The sequence below is a fragment of the Gymnodraco acuticeps genome, unplaced genomic scaffold, assembly GCF_902827175.1.
Source record: "Gymnodraco acuticeps unplaced genomic scaffold, fGymAcu1.1, whole genome shotgun sequence".
In the NCBI taxonomy this organism is placed as follows: domain Eukaryota; kingdom Metazoa; phylum Chordata; class Actinopteri; order Perciformes; family Bathydraconidae; genus Gymnodraco; species Gymnodraco acuticeps.
This window is the reverse complement of record NW_022991187.1, coordinates 2,215,090-2,231,183: the sequence shown is the minus strand read 5'-3', so window position 1 is coordinate 2,231,183 and position 16,094 is coordinate 2,215,090. Positions and strand designations below refer to the sequence as shown.

General features: G+C 39.1%; 1 protein-coding gene across 1 annotated transcript in view; it reads left to right on the top strand.

The window, feature by feature from the left end:
* Positions 1-445: 445 nt before the first annotated feature.
* Positions 446-16,094, top strand: part of LOC117561005 (phosphatidylethanolamine-binding protein 4) — a 61,854-nt gene continuing 46,205 nt past the window's right edge. Inside the window, exon 1 of the mRNA XM_034238169.1 lies at positions 446-506. Within this exon, the coding sequence (XP_034094060.1) occupies positions 504-506 (3 nt within the window). The 5' untranslated portion in view covers positions 446-503. The remainder of the gene's footprint in view (positions 507-16,094) is intronic.

Here is a 16,094-nt window from a genome sequence, read left to right as displayed (position 1 = left end):
ACTTTAAGTATTTAAATGTTTGCTAGTTTGTACTTCTAGTCTACTACAATTCAGAGATAAATAGTGTACTTTTACTCCACTACATTTATAAATACCTTTTAGTTATTTCACATATTTGGATAAATAATGTGGGCCATAATTAACACTTAAATAACACTTTAGTTACACCTGGAGTAAATTCACAAGCTACCCTGCACCTTTACCAGTTCGATAACACTTTAATGCATCAATAATTCTAATCAAAACATGTAATATACTTTTCTAAAATGGACTAATCTGCATAATGAGTACTTGTACTTTTGGTACTTTAAGTGTATTATGATACTTTTGTACTTTTATTTGAGTAACTATGATTGCAGGACTTTTACTTCTGACATAGTATTCCTACACTCTGGTACTTCACCTCTTTTAGCTGTATGAAACTTGTGCAGCCTCACAGACGCAACTGCGCATGAACCAGAGGAAGACACCTGCAGAAAACACAAGTGGAAAACTCCTGAGAAATGGTAATGTTCACAACATATTCATGTAGCTGAACTATGAAAACTGCAAGACTGAATATATTTAATGTCTGCTCGCTATCTTAACGTACACTTCCTAAATTGCACCATCTGTGTGTCGACGTGTAAAGCGCGTGACAGTGCATAGGCCTACATATAAACAAGCTAAAACAAGTGCAGGCTAACTTTAAGCTAATGTGCTACTTCTAAAAATGTCTTCCCAAGTTAAATGAGAGCGTTGTGTCTTGTCTGTGCAACCATAGATAAGTCAGTTAAAAATAAACAATGTAGTCAAGCGTTGCCATAAACCGAATGTTGTTAAATATAGTAACGCATTAGCAGCACAATACATTATTTTTGCTGCGTTTCTCCTTAATTTAAAGTAAAATAGGAACTCGTGACACACATTTACATATGGTAATTTAGTAGGGACATTGTTTAATTAGCTCTATTTCTGTTAAGTAAACCAGGATTCCTCTCATCACGTTTGCTGCAGCTGTCGTCTAGACTTAATTTGTCTGTGGTTCAGACTCCAGTCAGTCAGGTTTAGGCAGGGACAGGTGTGTAAATAAGACACTGCACACTAGGTGTAATACAGTATATCATTTTTATTTAAGCTGTATATTGTTCTACAAAAGATATAGCTTCTCTAATGTCTCTTTGACATACTGTATATGATATTATACTCAAGTGCACACATTATTTATTAGATTGAACAGACTAATCAACATCAACACATTTTGGGGCAGGAGCTCCAACAAGCCTTGTAGGACAGAGAGTGAATACATATACTATACAGAGATGCTGTATGAGAAACCAATGTCATTTGTGGAACATTGAACAATGTAAATCTATTCTAGTAGACCTCAACAATGGAATTATAATCAGTAGAAATGGCCATGACATGGGACCTTTAAGACAGGAATGTGTACTATGTCCTAGTAAGTCCAGTTCTTAAACAGTAAGTGTCCTTGCTTTTGTTTTACATATATGATATTATATTAAAATCATTTTGTTGTCGGATAGAAATACATACCACATTTAAAGAACACATATTTTTCCGAGGGACATTTTTTAGGGAATTTTGTTTGACTATTTAGACACATAGACTCAACAGATGCTTAATAAAAGCTGTACGTAAGAAGCATTTCAGTCAAAGTTATTATCCTCCATTGAACATGTTTTTTATTTAGCCTAATGTTCAAGAACTGTACTGTTTGAAAGATGCATGACATGTTACTCATTCAATATAAAGGACAATTTGTAATACATTCTTCACAAGCTGTCAGTGTGGACAAGCCTCCTTTAACCTTGAGTGACAGCTGGCTTTGTTACAGTCAGATTATATTTTACAGTCCACGTATAGGTGGAGTCTGCGATTAAGCCAATACAGTTTCTTGTTTGTTTTGACATTTCCTCACTCTGCAGACTCCAACCTATAACCACCTTTATTTCTAATGGCAGCATCTGTACCTTTCAGGATGTTAGTCCACTTAGCCCTCAATACAGAATGTAATCCAAAACTATGTAGACTACATTTAACTTTGTATCTCTTTTCAATAAAGTGGTAGATTAGAGGTCATCTGTCCACCACTGCAGATTGACAATTGCCTGGTAATTCCAAAGGACCTGAGAGAAAAAGTTAGCACAGTTTGGAAAGCGCCATGATTTACTTCCCTGGAGGTAAGAGATGGATGTGTGTTTAAAAATATAAGATTTCCCACCTTTTTGTTATTAAATAGTAGACCGAACTGAACCAGAACCAACAAATTATACAAATTCCAAAGTGATCCGGACGTCTTTGATACTGTAGCCCTGCACAGCAGATTTTAGTCAGTTTTTATAATAAATCCTCGTCTTTATGTTTCTGATTATCATCCCCTTGTCTCTTTTTAAACAAAAACATACTCCTCAAACCTCAGACAAGAGTTTGTATTCCATTTTGTGTTGGATTTTCAGTGTAATTTTTTTCCGTTGTGTAGTGCATGTGCTTATTTTTAACACTAGAGTGCAGTAATACATAAAACAAGCTGCATCTAAACCTCAACAGATCATAACTTATTGGCACAAGGAACAAAAGGTTCAGAGCATTTAGAAAACGTATAAACATTAAATATATTTTCAGCAATATTTTAAATATCAGCTTAAGTTTTGAGTCTATGCTTCTATATTCTATACCTTACATGTGTCAAACTCAAGGCCCGGGAGCCAAATCAGGCCCTTGGTGGATTTAATTTCGGCCCGCAGGATAATTTCTAAATACTATTAGATCTGGTCCGCCGGTATATTGCACGCACACCTTCACTCAACCCTGAGGGTTTCCTCAGCTCAGAGCCTGAGCCCAAACATTGATGACCTTGCACCCAAGATGAGATGCCAAGTATCTGCTTGAACTAGCATCACAGAGCAAACTGAGTTTAATGGATGTTTCCTTCTGCACTTTGTTTCTTGAGACAACAGGGAGTGTTTGTTTTGTTCTTTGAGGGAAATAGTTTTGTTGAAGCTGTTGTTGGCCTGTGGAGAAATTTAATCATAAGAAATGACTCTGCAGATAGAGCCATAAGAAATGAATGCAACTGATTATTTAATGTTTAATGTTGTTTTTATAGGCAATAATTTAAGCTTTGTTAGTTCCAGGTTTAATATGTGCAATGAGTTCATCTCAATACGTTCTGCACTGAACATTGAACCAGTCCGGCCCTCGACTAGTACCCATCTTTTAATTTTGGCCCACTGTGTATTTGAGTTTGACACCCCTGCATTATCTTATGTAGCTCTATTACTGACACACATGTGAACGTTTCCACCACAGGGGGGTGCTAGCACATCATACTTGCAGCCCTTTAAGAAGCAACTGATAAACGAAGCTACAGTTTATACAATTCAGAAAATCAGATAACATCAATTATAAAGTAAAAAAACGATTTCAGCTAAGTTTTTTATTTACTTACTGATTTTGAATTATAACTATTGTAATTGTTAGGGAAATAATTTGCTTAGGTATTCAACCTTCGACACAGTTCATCATTTTCTCCTCTCACTGTCTCCTTTCCCATGGCATAGGTCTACGGCCTTGGGTATTGCTGCTATCTCTCTTAAGGAGGAGCAGCTTGGGCACATTGTTGTTGCCAGTCTATGACAGAGCACAAGCCGCTATGAGGTAGTTTACTGTTCAGGGACGAAGGTTCCCTGGCACACATTCTTTTCTATGGACGAGGGCTCTAGTTAGATTCAGGGTCCATATTTTGTTTAGTCTCACTGATGAAGAATGTTGATTATTACACTCCAAACTAGTTAAAACCTCGAGCTGCAGAATAGTTCTTCAGAATTGGTTTGGCAACCGCTGTGTCAACTCGTGACACAACACATGTCTTGTCAACTCTCCGGCCGAAACTCCAAATAAACCATCAGTGTTTGACATCAAAGCTCCTGCTCATCCCGTGTCTCCTTCATGAGTCGGTGACTCCCACTGCATTGCTACACAGAAGTTTCCTCCACAGTAATGACTCTTTCAAACAAGTAAAGCTACAGGCAAACCATCTGCATCCTTAGGAGTCAAAACTGTTATTAATTTCATCAGGAAGCGCAATAAGGTGTGTGTGCTTTAATAAACCAGTGTGTGAATTAGTATTTCTTAGTGCTTACTCACGTTTAATGAATTATTTCTTATTTATGTAGAAACTCAAACAATGACCCTTAAACAAAAATACACTACTAATCATAATTATTAAACCATACCTTTTTATTTGTAAAGGTTTGGTTTAACTGAAAGCAATACAGTGAAACTACAGTTTGAGGTTTACATTCTGCGTTACAATATTAGATTTAGATTAGACGCTCAGAGTGCAAAAATATGATTTAAAAGAAATACATTGCAATGTCAGAATGATATTTGCTGATGATGAGGACAAACGTATTTTTTTTTTCGAGAACAGAATGGCATTTACATTACGAAAACTTGTATACCATGTCAACAGAGAAAAAAAACCGTGTGGAAAATGGGTTTACAGTACATGTAGTCAGGCTTTAATAACATGTAGTATTCTCTTCTAAAAGTACTAAGTCTTTTTATGCCACATATCACATTTTCACCGAGATTTACTCGCATGTATAGTTTTTCATACGTGCATTTTTTTTAGTGCATCATGTTCTTTTACGGTTGAGGGACAAATTGAGAGAGACACAGTTCCCAATCTGCAGACCCCCTGCTGAAGTTGACGATAAAATTGCATCAAGCGCACACTATATCCTCTCTCTGTAAATTGAAAACTTAAATTGAAAGCCACCTCGATTTAGGAGGTAGTTTATGAATTCCACAGCTAAGCACTCTAGCTTGAACATGATCTATTGCCCTTCTGTTGCCCAAACTCCATTTGATCTATGGTCGTATTATCTATAATGCTGTCTTACATGATTCTCTTTTATTGCCAGCATCAGTGTCAGACAGCAAAACAGATTACATGTTTGGATTAAATCAATACAACTTTATTTACTGGGCTTTGAAATGTAATTCTCCATTTCTCCTGACACTTATATAAGCGTGCGCCGTTTGAAGGATCAGATTGTTGCCTCTGGTTCTGCGGTTGGTCTTCTGGTCCACCACGCTTTCTGTCCCGTGCCACGCTTGCCATCGCTGCTGCTATTCTCTGCCACTCAGCCCGTGTACCCAGTAGCTAGAATACAGAATAGTGGCCGCTCAGTTTCAAATCCACCCACTGCAACACCCACTTCATTACGGGGACGGGATGCATGCCTGCTGAGTAATTGTAATGGAGCGCAATGGGCAGTAATCCCATAAACCCGCCTCTAAATAGGTGTTCGTAACCAAAAACAAAAGCAAAAGGCCACAGAAACTGCACATTACTGTGTTCAAACTTCAGAGCAGTGATTTGACACTCAAACTTATGTGTTAGCAAAACCTGGCATGTGTACTGGTGATGCATTTTTAGAAATACTATTTATACTTCAAAGCCTTCAAAACAAGTGGGACATCTATTGGCTAATGGCTACAGTTAGTATCATCAATATAAAGTAAGTGTAATAAGGATTGGAAACTAAGCAGACCTGAGAATATTATTTAATGGGAACATATTAAGAAATGTTCGTAATAAGTTAAAGGTACAGATAGCGGAATTTTAAAAGACCCATTTTTATGAATGAAATAACCTCTGACCTTTACAAAGAAGAACATATATCTGGTGATAAGTGTCTTACCGTTAGTCTGTAAATACACTTCTAGCTAAAGCTCTAACTGGACTATCACAAGACAAATATCTTCAATCACAACCTCGTGTTATTATACCGTAAATTGGGTTTCAGGGATCAGAAAATCGAATTGCTGTGAAACATGAAACCATTTTTTTCTGTGTTCGACCATAACAACTTTACTTTTGATTATCAATTGTTAAACTTGGCTGCTGGACAGAAAAGCTGTCGGGTGCACTGCTTCACCTGCAGAAAATAATCAAAGAAATTAGGAGATTAAGAAAATCCAGAAATAACCAAAGAACTCTGAACTCCTGGAGGAAAGGATTAAAAAGCATGTTAGTTTTGTGCTCACACAGAAGCTCATCTAGGTGTGCTTCTGGCTCAACCAAAGAATGTTTCATTTATGGATTCGCCTATTTTTACTGATGTTTAAATTACAAATGTGGTTGAACGCCAAAACCCACCGATGTTTTTGTTTGTAATATGTGTTTTGTGGCACCTTCATTTCAATACAATGAAGTGTTTTCAAGGGCTTCAGCATTTCATTACACCATTTTAAGCAATTCAATTATACAAACCTTTCAAAAGAACAACAATCTGTTTAAAACAGATATGTGCTTCAAAAGCCTCTTGGCCTGCTATACAAAAGTAAGCCACCTCTTTAACTAAAAGCAATGTCTATATATACAATCAACTAAATATTGACATTCTTGTTCTTGTGTACATTATCATGTTTAATCCTCAGATCGCGACTGTTTTTATTTGAACCCAAGCATGCTCGTCATTCCTCAATGTAGTTGTAAAACAACACAGGCCACAGGAGCTATCTTTACCTCACAGTTTACTCCAGAAGTGGAGGCAGTTCTGTAGTTGTTGTTGACTTATTTCTTTTTAGTAAGGACCATAGCCACAGGGCACATTCTTAGACATGGGGGATTTCAAAGCCTTGTTTTTGGGTAGACGTTTCTTGCATCTGGGTGGATGGAATGAGGGTTTAACCATTACTGCGATTAGAGCTGCCTCACTATGATCTCTTGAGCTTGCTTACTGCTGCTAATAGCTGTTTCCTCTCTATTTCCCTCTATCTTTTTCTCTTTTGCTTTCTCTCTCTGTGAATGATTTTTATGCTTTGCTAAAACATGTGGGGGCGTTGAGAGAGGATTTAAATGCAACGATCCACCTCCTCTTTTTTTTTTTTTTGGTGAATCTCAGCGTTCTTTTCTGCAAGCCTATGATGACGACAGGGCAGATTTAAGCCTGGCAGTGCCCACGGCAGGCTGCCGTCTCAGCGCTGCCCACTCTCCTCTGGGTTGGCATGCTGGAGAACGCGAGGGTGGGGTTCCTCTTCAGAAGACCCTGTCATTCCTAGGAAAGCCTACATGTCCACCCATGCAGGATTCCTGATAGGTCTTCATGTTGGGGATGTGAGAGTGCAAAGATAGGGATTTTTATTTCAGTAGGCGATAGACTCCATTCAAACGGATGTATATTTAGATTAACAGAGGAGACGCTTCTTTGAGCCTTTGACTGACAGTGAGGGTCAACAAGTGAAGCATGTTCTGTAATATCCATTAATTGCATATTCAGTGTCATCAGGTGGGTGTTTATGGCAGCGCCGGATTAAATAAGCGTGTTTGGCCGAGATTCAGGGAGTTTATTTCCTTAGCTAATGTTCCCCTTTGTCATTATAACACCCTGTTAAGCTGACCCGTGTCCCGCTCCATTCAGTCGTTGCCCATTGCTACACAACATATGTGATTCATGCAAGCTTCCTGAAGAGGGAAGAATTACAACCCTTCTGCTACCAGGAGCTGGATTGATTATGCATATTCAGTGGAATGAAGAGAGGCAATAAACCTAAATGATTATTCTTCTGCGTGGAAAAGGCTAAGCCACCTTTCCACACAGGAGAATAATCATTTGCACTCTGTGAAGCATGGCTATGGGACACTGACCACTACTGGGGCAGGTGCTCGAAAGGATATGTGCAAACGTCTCTTGTGCATAAGTGAGATTGCGCCTGAAAAATGTATATAAGTCACTGTATTTGTACATGTTCTTATTCCTCTAATCTCTTTTGCCTGTTTTCTTCTTCCCTCCCCCTTCCATGTGTTCACACAACACCGACTGTCTATATGTATTCTTTAAAGCGACCCTTTTGTGCCCTGTTGTCGCAGTAGCATGGTATTCCTTCACCTTTCATTTCGTTGAAGAGCGTAGGCAGCAATACTTTTTTTACTCTGTGGATGTGTGTAAAATATGATTTCAATTACCATGAACATGCATTGTATTATCAATGGGAGGATAAGGGCAGATTAAGGGAGCTCTGAGATGCTCTTATGGATGACAATGGTCAGGTTTCTATGAAAACAGCGGTATAGGAGAAAATGAGGAAAGGAGGTGGTTCAACATGTAAAGCCGATTCAAAAGACCCGGATATGTTTCAAATCTTTGCTGTAATGCATTGAAACTTTTTTAAAGTATAAATGGAAAGGTCAACTTCACCTACATTCTGCCAAAGTCATAAAAATGCATCATACATTGTTAAAATGTTTGGAAACGGGTTCCAAACTTGACACATGCATTACAATTGTAAAATTCCTCAATTAGATCCAAATGTGCAAAGAAGCTCCAGCACAGAGGCAATAACAAAGACTTAGAGTAGCAGCGGGTCTTTAATAAACCTGATTATTATTCAGTATTCACACAGAGATTCTATCTTGTCAGTTCATATACATTGACGGCGAGATCTGTTCAAACAGAGATTCATAATCTGCATGGGAAGTGCATCTGCTGCTATGGATACTTAGACAAACATACAAGATTACATTTCTATTTATATGAGCCACAGAAACCTAACATTTACCATGGAGTCATTGTAAGATCTGGGGAAGACTCGGCCGCACCTTGCACTGTATGAAACCTGTGCATTTTAATAATTATTATTATTATAACATGTAATTTGTTAGACGCTTTTATCCAAAGCAACTTACATACATTCAGTACTGTGGACAAGTGTGAAGTGTCTTTCCCAGGGACACAACGACATGCTGACTGCAGTGGGACTTGAACTTGCTACCCCCCTGATTCCAAGTCCAGCACACTATCCACTGAGCCACAGCCTCCCATAATGAGATGTGTCCAGCAATTATGTTACCTACTTTTAAATTAACAATTTGCCTGAAAGCCAATACCCATACTTGTGTTTTTGTCAGGTGAAGATAGACACCTACACTTAAAGAGCCCCTTTTATGGTTTTTAGCCCCCCCCCCCCTTCCTGAAACGACTACATTAGACTCCTTTGTTTTCTCCCGTTTGTATGCGTTTCCGTGACATCACTATGTAACATTCGCGTTTCCATTGGTTAACACATTGTACGTGGCAGGACATTTCTAAGTGGTTGACCAATCACAACGGAGTCGACCAGCTAACCAATCAGAGCAGACTGGGCTCTGGTTTCAGACAGAGGGTGAAAAGAGGTGCTGCAGCACAGGGAGTATGAGACTAATTGAATAGTAATATAGACAGTTTAAACAGACTAGTTACAAGAGAACAATGTAAGTTCTAAAGCAAAACGCCTATATTATTTTAAAAAATTGCTCTCCTTTGAGTTACTAAATCACGCCCTGGTCAAAGGTCTCAAATATGACCACAAAATTACTACAAACTGAAAGATAAAGAAATTCCAAACAATACAAAAAAGTCACCTACATGGGCGGAAACAACAACATTTCAAAATGAAATGTTATGATTGCAAGAAATCTCCGGGCTTTCACCAAGTTTCTTTGTTTGTAAGAAAGTTCAGGATAGAAAAATGGATATCTAAACTTTCTTTAAGATTCTATAATTTCCCTTAAATAAGAGTTTTGATATAGAAACTCTTAAGGACTTTATGGACAGGATTACTGTGGTGCTTAAGTTTTAAACTGAGGTAATTAACTTATTTTCTCTTTGACAGCTTCTTTTCTTTTAGAACTAAGTAAGTGAGTGATGATTTGAAGTTTACTTAAGACCCAGATGCCATGGCTTAGTGGCACATTGCCCAAAATGTTTTGTGCTTCACATTTGTGGTCCGGCGCAGGGTTTAGTTACACTTGTGTCCCAATCCTCTGATTCACCTTCTTTAGGAACAGCTTCAGGGCTGCTCATAATGCTTAACTCTCCATAATGCCATCCCCTTCATCTCCTCAGTGGTCTTATTGTCTTAACTCTGGATGGAGAGACAGAGTGTTAAGAAAAAACACGTTTGGCACGCTGGAAGTAAAGTATCTTTTCAAAGATGCAAGTTCCTCTTCTTTAGTGAATGCTTTTCATCAGATGATTTGTGTTACCTTTCAGCTTTCGTTACCTCATGGGTCTGTTTTTCAAGATATGCTACCGGTGATTCATTTCCCTTTTCTCTTTAAAAGCTTGTCACTAATGGTAGCTGCGATCAGGTCCATTGATGCTTGATTGATCTGAGAACAGGGGATCATAATGCTGCCTTCCTGATCCTGTAGTTTGGAAGCAGAGAGAAAATGTTATGCAAATGATTTGTTAATCCCTTTACATTATTTGTTCCATTTCTCCCTTTCGCTTTCACACTCAATTTCTAGCACAGCGAGCTGACAGGCGGACACCCTCAGATTCTTTCATTTTAAGATTTTTTCGTTTTAAAAATGTAATATAAACTTGATTCAATTAAAGCATTTGACCTGATTGATATACCTGAAGAATGCACCAAGACATTTAAAAACCCTTCACTTTGAAAACCTTCAACTTTAACATTTCTTCTTTGTGTTTGAGTCTTAAGTCTAAGCTGAGAAAGCTGTGGCACATGCAAGTGTGACCACTGTTTTTTTTCCCATAGTTTTGTTGTCCCAAAGGTTGGTGTTAAAAATAATAAGAAAGAGGTGGGATGGTCTTAGATTCAAGAAGCTTAAAATGCAAAATCTCAAATAAACCCAATTTCCTTTTAGCCAATCGCGTCGCATTTTGGTGGGCTTGTGTTGATCGTCTCAGCTGACTCACACACCGCTCCTCCCCGAATAAAAACACTACAGATTTACGTGGCTTTTCAAAAAAAATTATCTAGACATTTATCCAGCTTAATCTTCTTAACATATTAAAGTGATTTGCTTTACCCTGAAGTGGCTGAAGCTGTGAGCTCAACGCCCCTCATGGCACTAAGACCCCAGAGGCATTGTGGACGTCTTTCGCTCTGGAATAAGAGGGGAGTGGGCAGAAGTCAACCTGCTACTCAGCTGTGGAGCTCTGGCTGTCCCCGCTGTGTGTCCATTTTATTTTTTTGTTCTGTTATTAGTCCAACTGTTGCGCTCAGTCAGTGTTCTTAGGCACGTGGCTCTGCCAGCACTGCCCACACTGTGGTGTGGAGGTTTGCAGCTCTCAGCTTTAGAGCTGAACTGAAAGAGCTCTCTCTCAGGGTAGGTGTTGGCAGGATGCTTTGTTTCTTTCTGTGAATGTCATGAGAGGTATGGATAATGAGAACACTGAAGCTCAGTGATGGCACGATTTATCTGGGCGCCAACTTTATGCCTGACTGCAGATCTGGGCATTTTCAGAGAGATGATGTGCTTAACCTTTTCTTCAGACGCGACACAAATCTGAGAATCAGTAGTGACGGTTACAATGTGTTTTTCCTTAAAACACCACTTCACAGGCCGGGCAGCTAAAGGTCTTGTTCAAGCTCAAGTAGTGATAATGTCTTTATTTGGCATAATGCTCTATGGATGAGCTTCAGGGCATTAGCTTTGCCAGATTGCATCAGTGGAACTGTACGTTCAAACTTGGAAACATTTATTCTGGCTGAAGCCTGAGTCCATTTATTGTCTCCATGGTATTTAGCTTAGTGTCTTTCAAAGTTAAATCAGACATGAAGGGGTCAAAGTAAATGTGGCTCTGCTACAACCATGATTCACTTTGTTTCATGAGACTTTGAAGAGTTGTTTGAACTATGAAGGCATTTGTTTTCATATGTTTTATTTCATGGATAAATGAGTAGTTTCAAAGCGATACCAAATTAAGACGGCAATGTCAAGCCACGCATATTATTCATTCTCAATGTCTAATGTGACTTGTGTTCAGTGTATTTGCCACCTAGCTGTTTTTTCACTTTTTCACAATTATTGGCTTGATCACTGTTGAAATATTAGTCTGTTATGACTCTAATTAGTGGCTTTAAGATCATTAGTGGCTTTAAGATCATTAACTTTGAGATGCATCCAGGCAAGGCAAGGCAATTTATTTGTATAGCACAATTCATACAGTGATGCATTTCAAAGTGCTTTACAGGATCAAACAGATAAAACACAATACATTTTTACGATGGTCAAAGTGAGAAGAAATACAAAAACACACAAAATAATTAAAAGAAAGAAAACCATGTTTAAGAGTTAAGCATCAAAAATAACACAACAGAGCAAAGGAGCTCAACACTAGGGCCATGGACTCGTCTGTTACCGTGATAATCTTTATGTATTTTTATAATCAAGTAACATGATCTTGATTATCCAATGAATAGTTTTGTCCTTAAAATATCAGAAACTATTTTAAAATGTCTACAGTATCCTAATGACCTAAAGCGCAGGGTACCATCTTATCTTTGCTTGATTTGTTGATAATATTCAGACTACTGTCATTGTAGGAACAACAAATGCATTGAGAACCTGATCAAATATATTTGTGCTTGAAATTACCCTATTTGCAGATAGGAAAAAAATACAGTTATTAATCTGACTAAATAATGGTAGTTGTTTTACGCATAATAGATTCTTTTAATGAAATCTTAGTCCCTTACTTTTGCATCACTGAACCGATACGATATACTTTATTGAAGTAAGAAAATGTGTTCCACATCCTATACATCCAACCTTGGTAGATAGAGACATCATTTATTCTGCATTGGATTCTGTTTGCAGGAAATGCTGCGAACTGGTCAACATAACAACCTGCAAACAGCACAGAGTTGCAGAAAACATACTGTCGATAAACATATATTGTGTCTGCTGTCCCGTAATGGTTTAACTACGATGTGTTTCTGTAAATGCGTCCACTTATTAGGACACCTCGTAAAATGAATTGCTCTATCCATCCTCCTATTCAAACGGAGGTACTTGACCTGCTGTACTCGGACTGAATTTCCAGGTGTTAAAATCATACACTGAGGCTGTCCACACAAAATGTTGTTGAACGCAGCGCAGCTCCACACAGACGAGCACTTCAAACAAACTATGAGTGGTTGCTTCTTTTCATATCACAGAGAATAGGGGAAATTGATTGGAACTGGGAGGCTTAGGACTGGATTTTCCTCAACCATAATATTTTTTCTTTAACAACTGCAGCTTAAATTTAGATCTTTTTCTCCTGGCTTTGTTTTTATATTTCTTTGTCCAAATCCTATCGAGTGGTGCTTCAGGTTTTTTCCTTGAGTAAAAAGTTGATATTGTTGTGGGGAGGGAGAAAGGACTTTTTTCATGTGTGCAGGAATGTAGATTTCTTCCCCCCGTGAAATCCTAATTGTGCCTTGGAGGGCTGGTAGGGTATCTCTGCTCGGCTCAGCTCAACAGGATTTGTGTCTGTGTATATGTCTCTTAGCTTGAATGCGGATATAACCCTTTCATTGCACAAGCTTCTGATTTCTCAAATTTGCCGATAGGCTGATTCTGTACATCCGTAGCTTCTTCTTTTTTTTCAAGACATTGAAAGTTTTTTGTTAAGAAAGCCTCCATATTTAATTTTCTTCCCCGGCAGTATTTGATATTTGTTAAGAGTTAATGCATAACAAGAGGACCTCTCTGGATCAACCATATATAATAATGAAGCTCCCGAGAGCAGGTCCTGTCAATAGTGTACGGTCAGATTGAGAATATATCTTGGGTCAGAACTACATCTGTCCCGTGTGCTTCTTGAATTATTGCTGTACGTTTATCTATGCAAATCCAGGATAAGATCCTATCTGCCTGCAGCGACATATCCCCCTGGATTTGTTCTATGTGAGCTAGGCAGGTTATGGTTGACAGTCAAAAAAGGAATTGCAACAACATATATGCGAAGATTATTGCTGTAGTCATTAATTGGTTCTTGAAAGGGGGATTAGGATTACCAGTCCTATAGAAGACTGGCAACACCTGTCCTTCCTCATATCACACAATGTGACTCCAGTTTCCTTAATTCAGTATCATTTTAAGTTGGCAAAATAAAAAAGGCTGATTTATTCAAATGAATCATCAACGCTGGAAATGATTCAATATGTGCCACATTCAGATGGATGATATATTATTCCCTTGGGGAGAGGCAAAGATGGAGCTGTGGAGCTGTTTTATTTGTGCCGTCTTTATCAGGGTGTCAGGCAGAGAGGCTGAGCTTGTTCTCTATGAATGGACGAGCCCTTGAACCATAAACCTGTACCTCCTCTGATAACAGTTTCCGCATTGTGATACAAGTGCCATTCTCTGTGATGTCCTCTCTGACAGCACTAAATATATCTACGCACACAAAATGATCTGTCAGACGAATTATTTTATTTAAACCAGTTCTCCAAAACTAAGGATTTTCAATGCTGTGTGTGCAGTGTGCATTTTTTAGGACATATTGTGGATTTTGTTAAGGATTCAAATCCAAGCGCAGTATAGTGGTTGTGTTTCTCCCAGCGTTGCTATTCATGCTCTTAATGTTTTGCCTGTAGGTGAACATGTTGACTGTTCTTTTCTGTCTTTCATACCTTGTGCTGTATATCTTTCACAGCCTCTTTCCTGCTGCTGGGACCTCAGACTGCTCTGACATCTTAGTTTGCCACAACTTGTAAGGTGGTAAGAGTGCTCCCTGCATTACTCAGAGCCGTTTGATGACATGGCCCTGATTGTCAGACGGGTGGGCTGGTGACACTGGAACACAGACGGTGCTTGTCTGTTTGAAATATTCAGTTTCGAGCTTCCAAGCCCTGGGCAGTCCTCTCTCCCAGTCTCCCAACACCCAGCTTCGCCCACTGAAACAAGACTCTTCCATACTGGAAAATCTGGCCCTGTCAACTGGCAGTCTTGACTAGGTTCAGCCCACACGCCAAGCGCCCCTCCTCCCTTCAAAAATCCCACCCCTTAATAAGCTCTAGAGTTTGCCACCCCATGTAGATGCCTTTTGGTCGCCATCCATGAATGGCGTCAATAGCATCTTCCTACACAACAGTGACTGAACGGAGGGCACAGGAAAATGTGGGAATAATTTACACTTTCTCACTGTACTACCATCAGAAACCATAATTAATCATGATAGAAAAAATGTGGAAGCCATCTTGGCTGGTGAGACACACAGTGCCTGTGAACAGGCCTGACACCTTTAACAGCTCTGGTGGCCAAATAGGAATGAGTGTCAGAGTGCTTACAACTAAGCTCCCGTCATGGCAGCATGTATCCCACCGTCCTCCGAATTGTGTTGCATGATGGTTCCCCAGGAAGTGTAACTGTTGCAAGCCTTTCACATATTACATTATAGACGGCAGTAAGTGTCAAAACAGATGCAACAATAGCAATTATGTTCCTATTAAAATAACCGATTATTTAGCTCAAGCTTTTCTTCTCACTCCAAACAAAAAAAATCAAACTATTGCTTTCCACAAGAATGAAGAAGCTGCCAGAATAAAATGTAATGACCCAGATAAAGTCAATTTGGAGAGCACATGTTAAATATGAGCTTTAGGTGTTTACAGCTTTTTGAACAACTTCCTGTTTTCAGTTGCACATGAAATCTGATAACCATCCTGAAAAAATCTCTCTCTCTCTCTCTCTTTCTCCAAAATGTACTTTTGGAATCAAAATAGTTGATTTAGATTCCCAAATCCTGGTGAAGTATTTAGTATAAGCTCACCATTAACTTTTATAGGCTGCACTTGGTGGTAAAACGGCAGATCTGTGCCTCTCCGTGTTTGACATGCATGACAGACTAATTATGGATATGAGTCCAGTGCTGCAATGTGCCCCGTGTGACTGTGTTGTGTTCTCAGCAGCCAAACTACATGACACAAATATTTCCCTCTTGCCTCATTTAGCCTGACTGCTCGCTACTTTAGAGTACCTGTTAGTGGTAGTTACTGTGTTTGAGCATGTGCATTTGCAGAAATGCTTTCACGGCAGTGAGTAGGTGTGTAAAGCCACCACTAGAAAGTGTTGAAAGCCGCAGCTAGCAAGATCGCATCCAGGGTGACTAATAAGCTTAACATGAGCACGGCTGTGTTCGCAAGCATGGCGCGGTGAAAGAGGTCTTCAATGTTGAGAGAAATGCAGAAATGGTTCCCTAGGCTGCTGCTAATTCCTTCACCCCCCTCAAGCTTCAATCAGACTGTGAACCATCGTAATGTTAGCTATGGCTTCATGGCAAACTGCACCACGAACACAC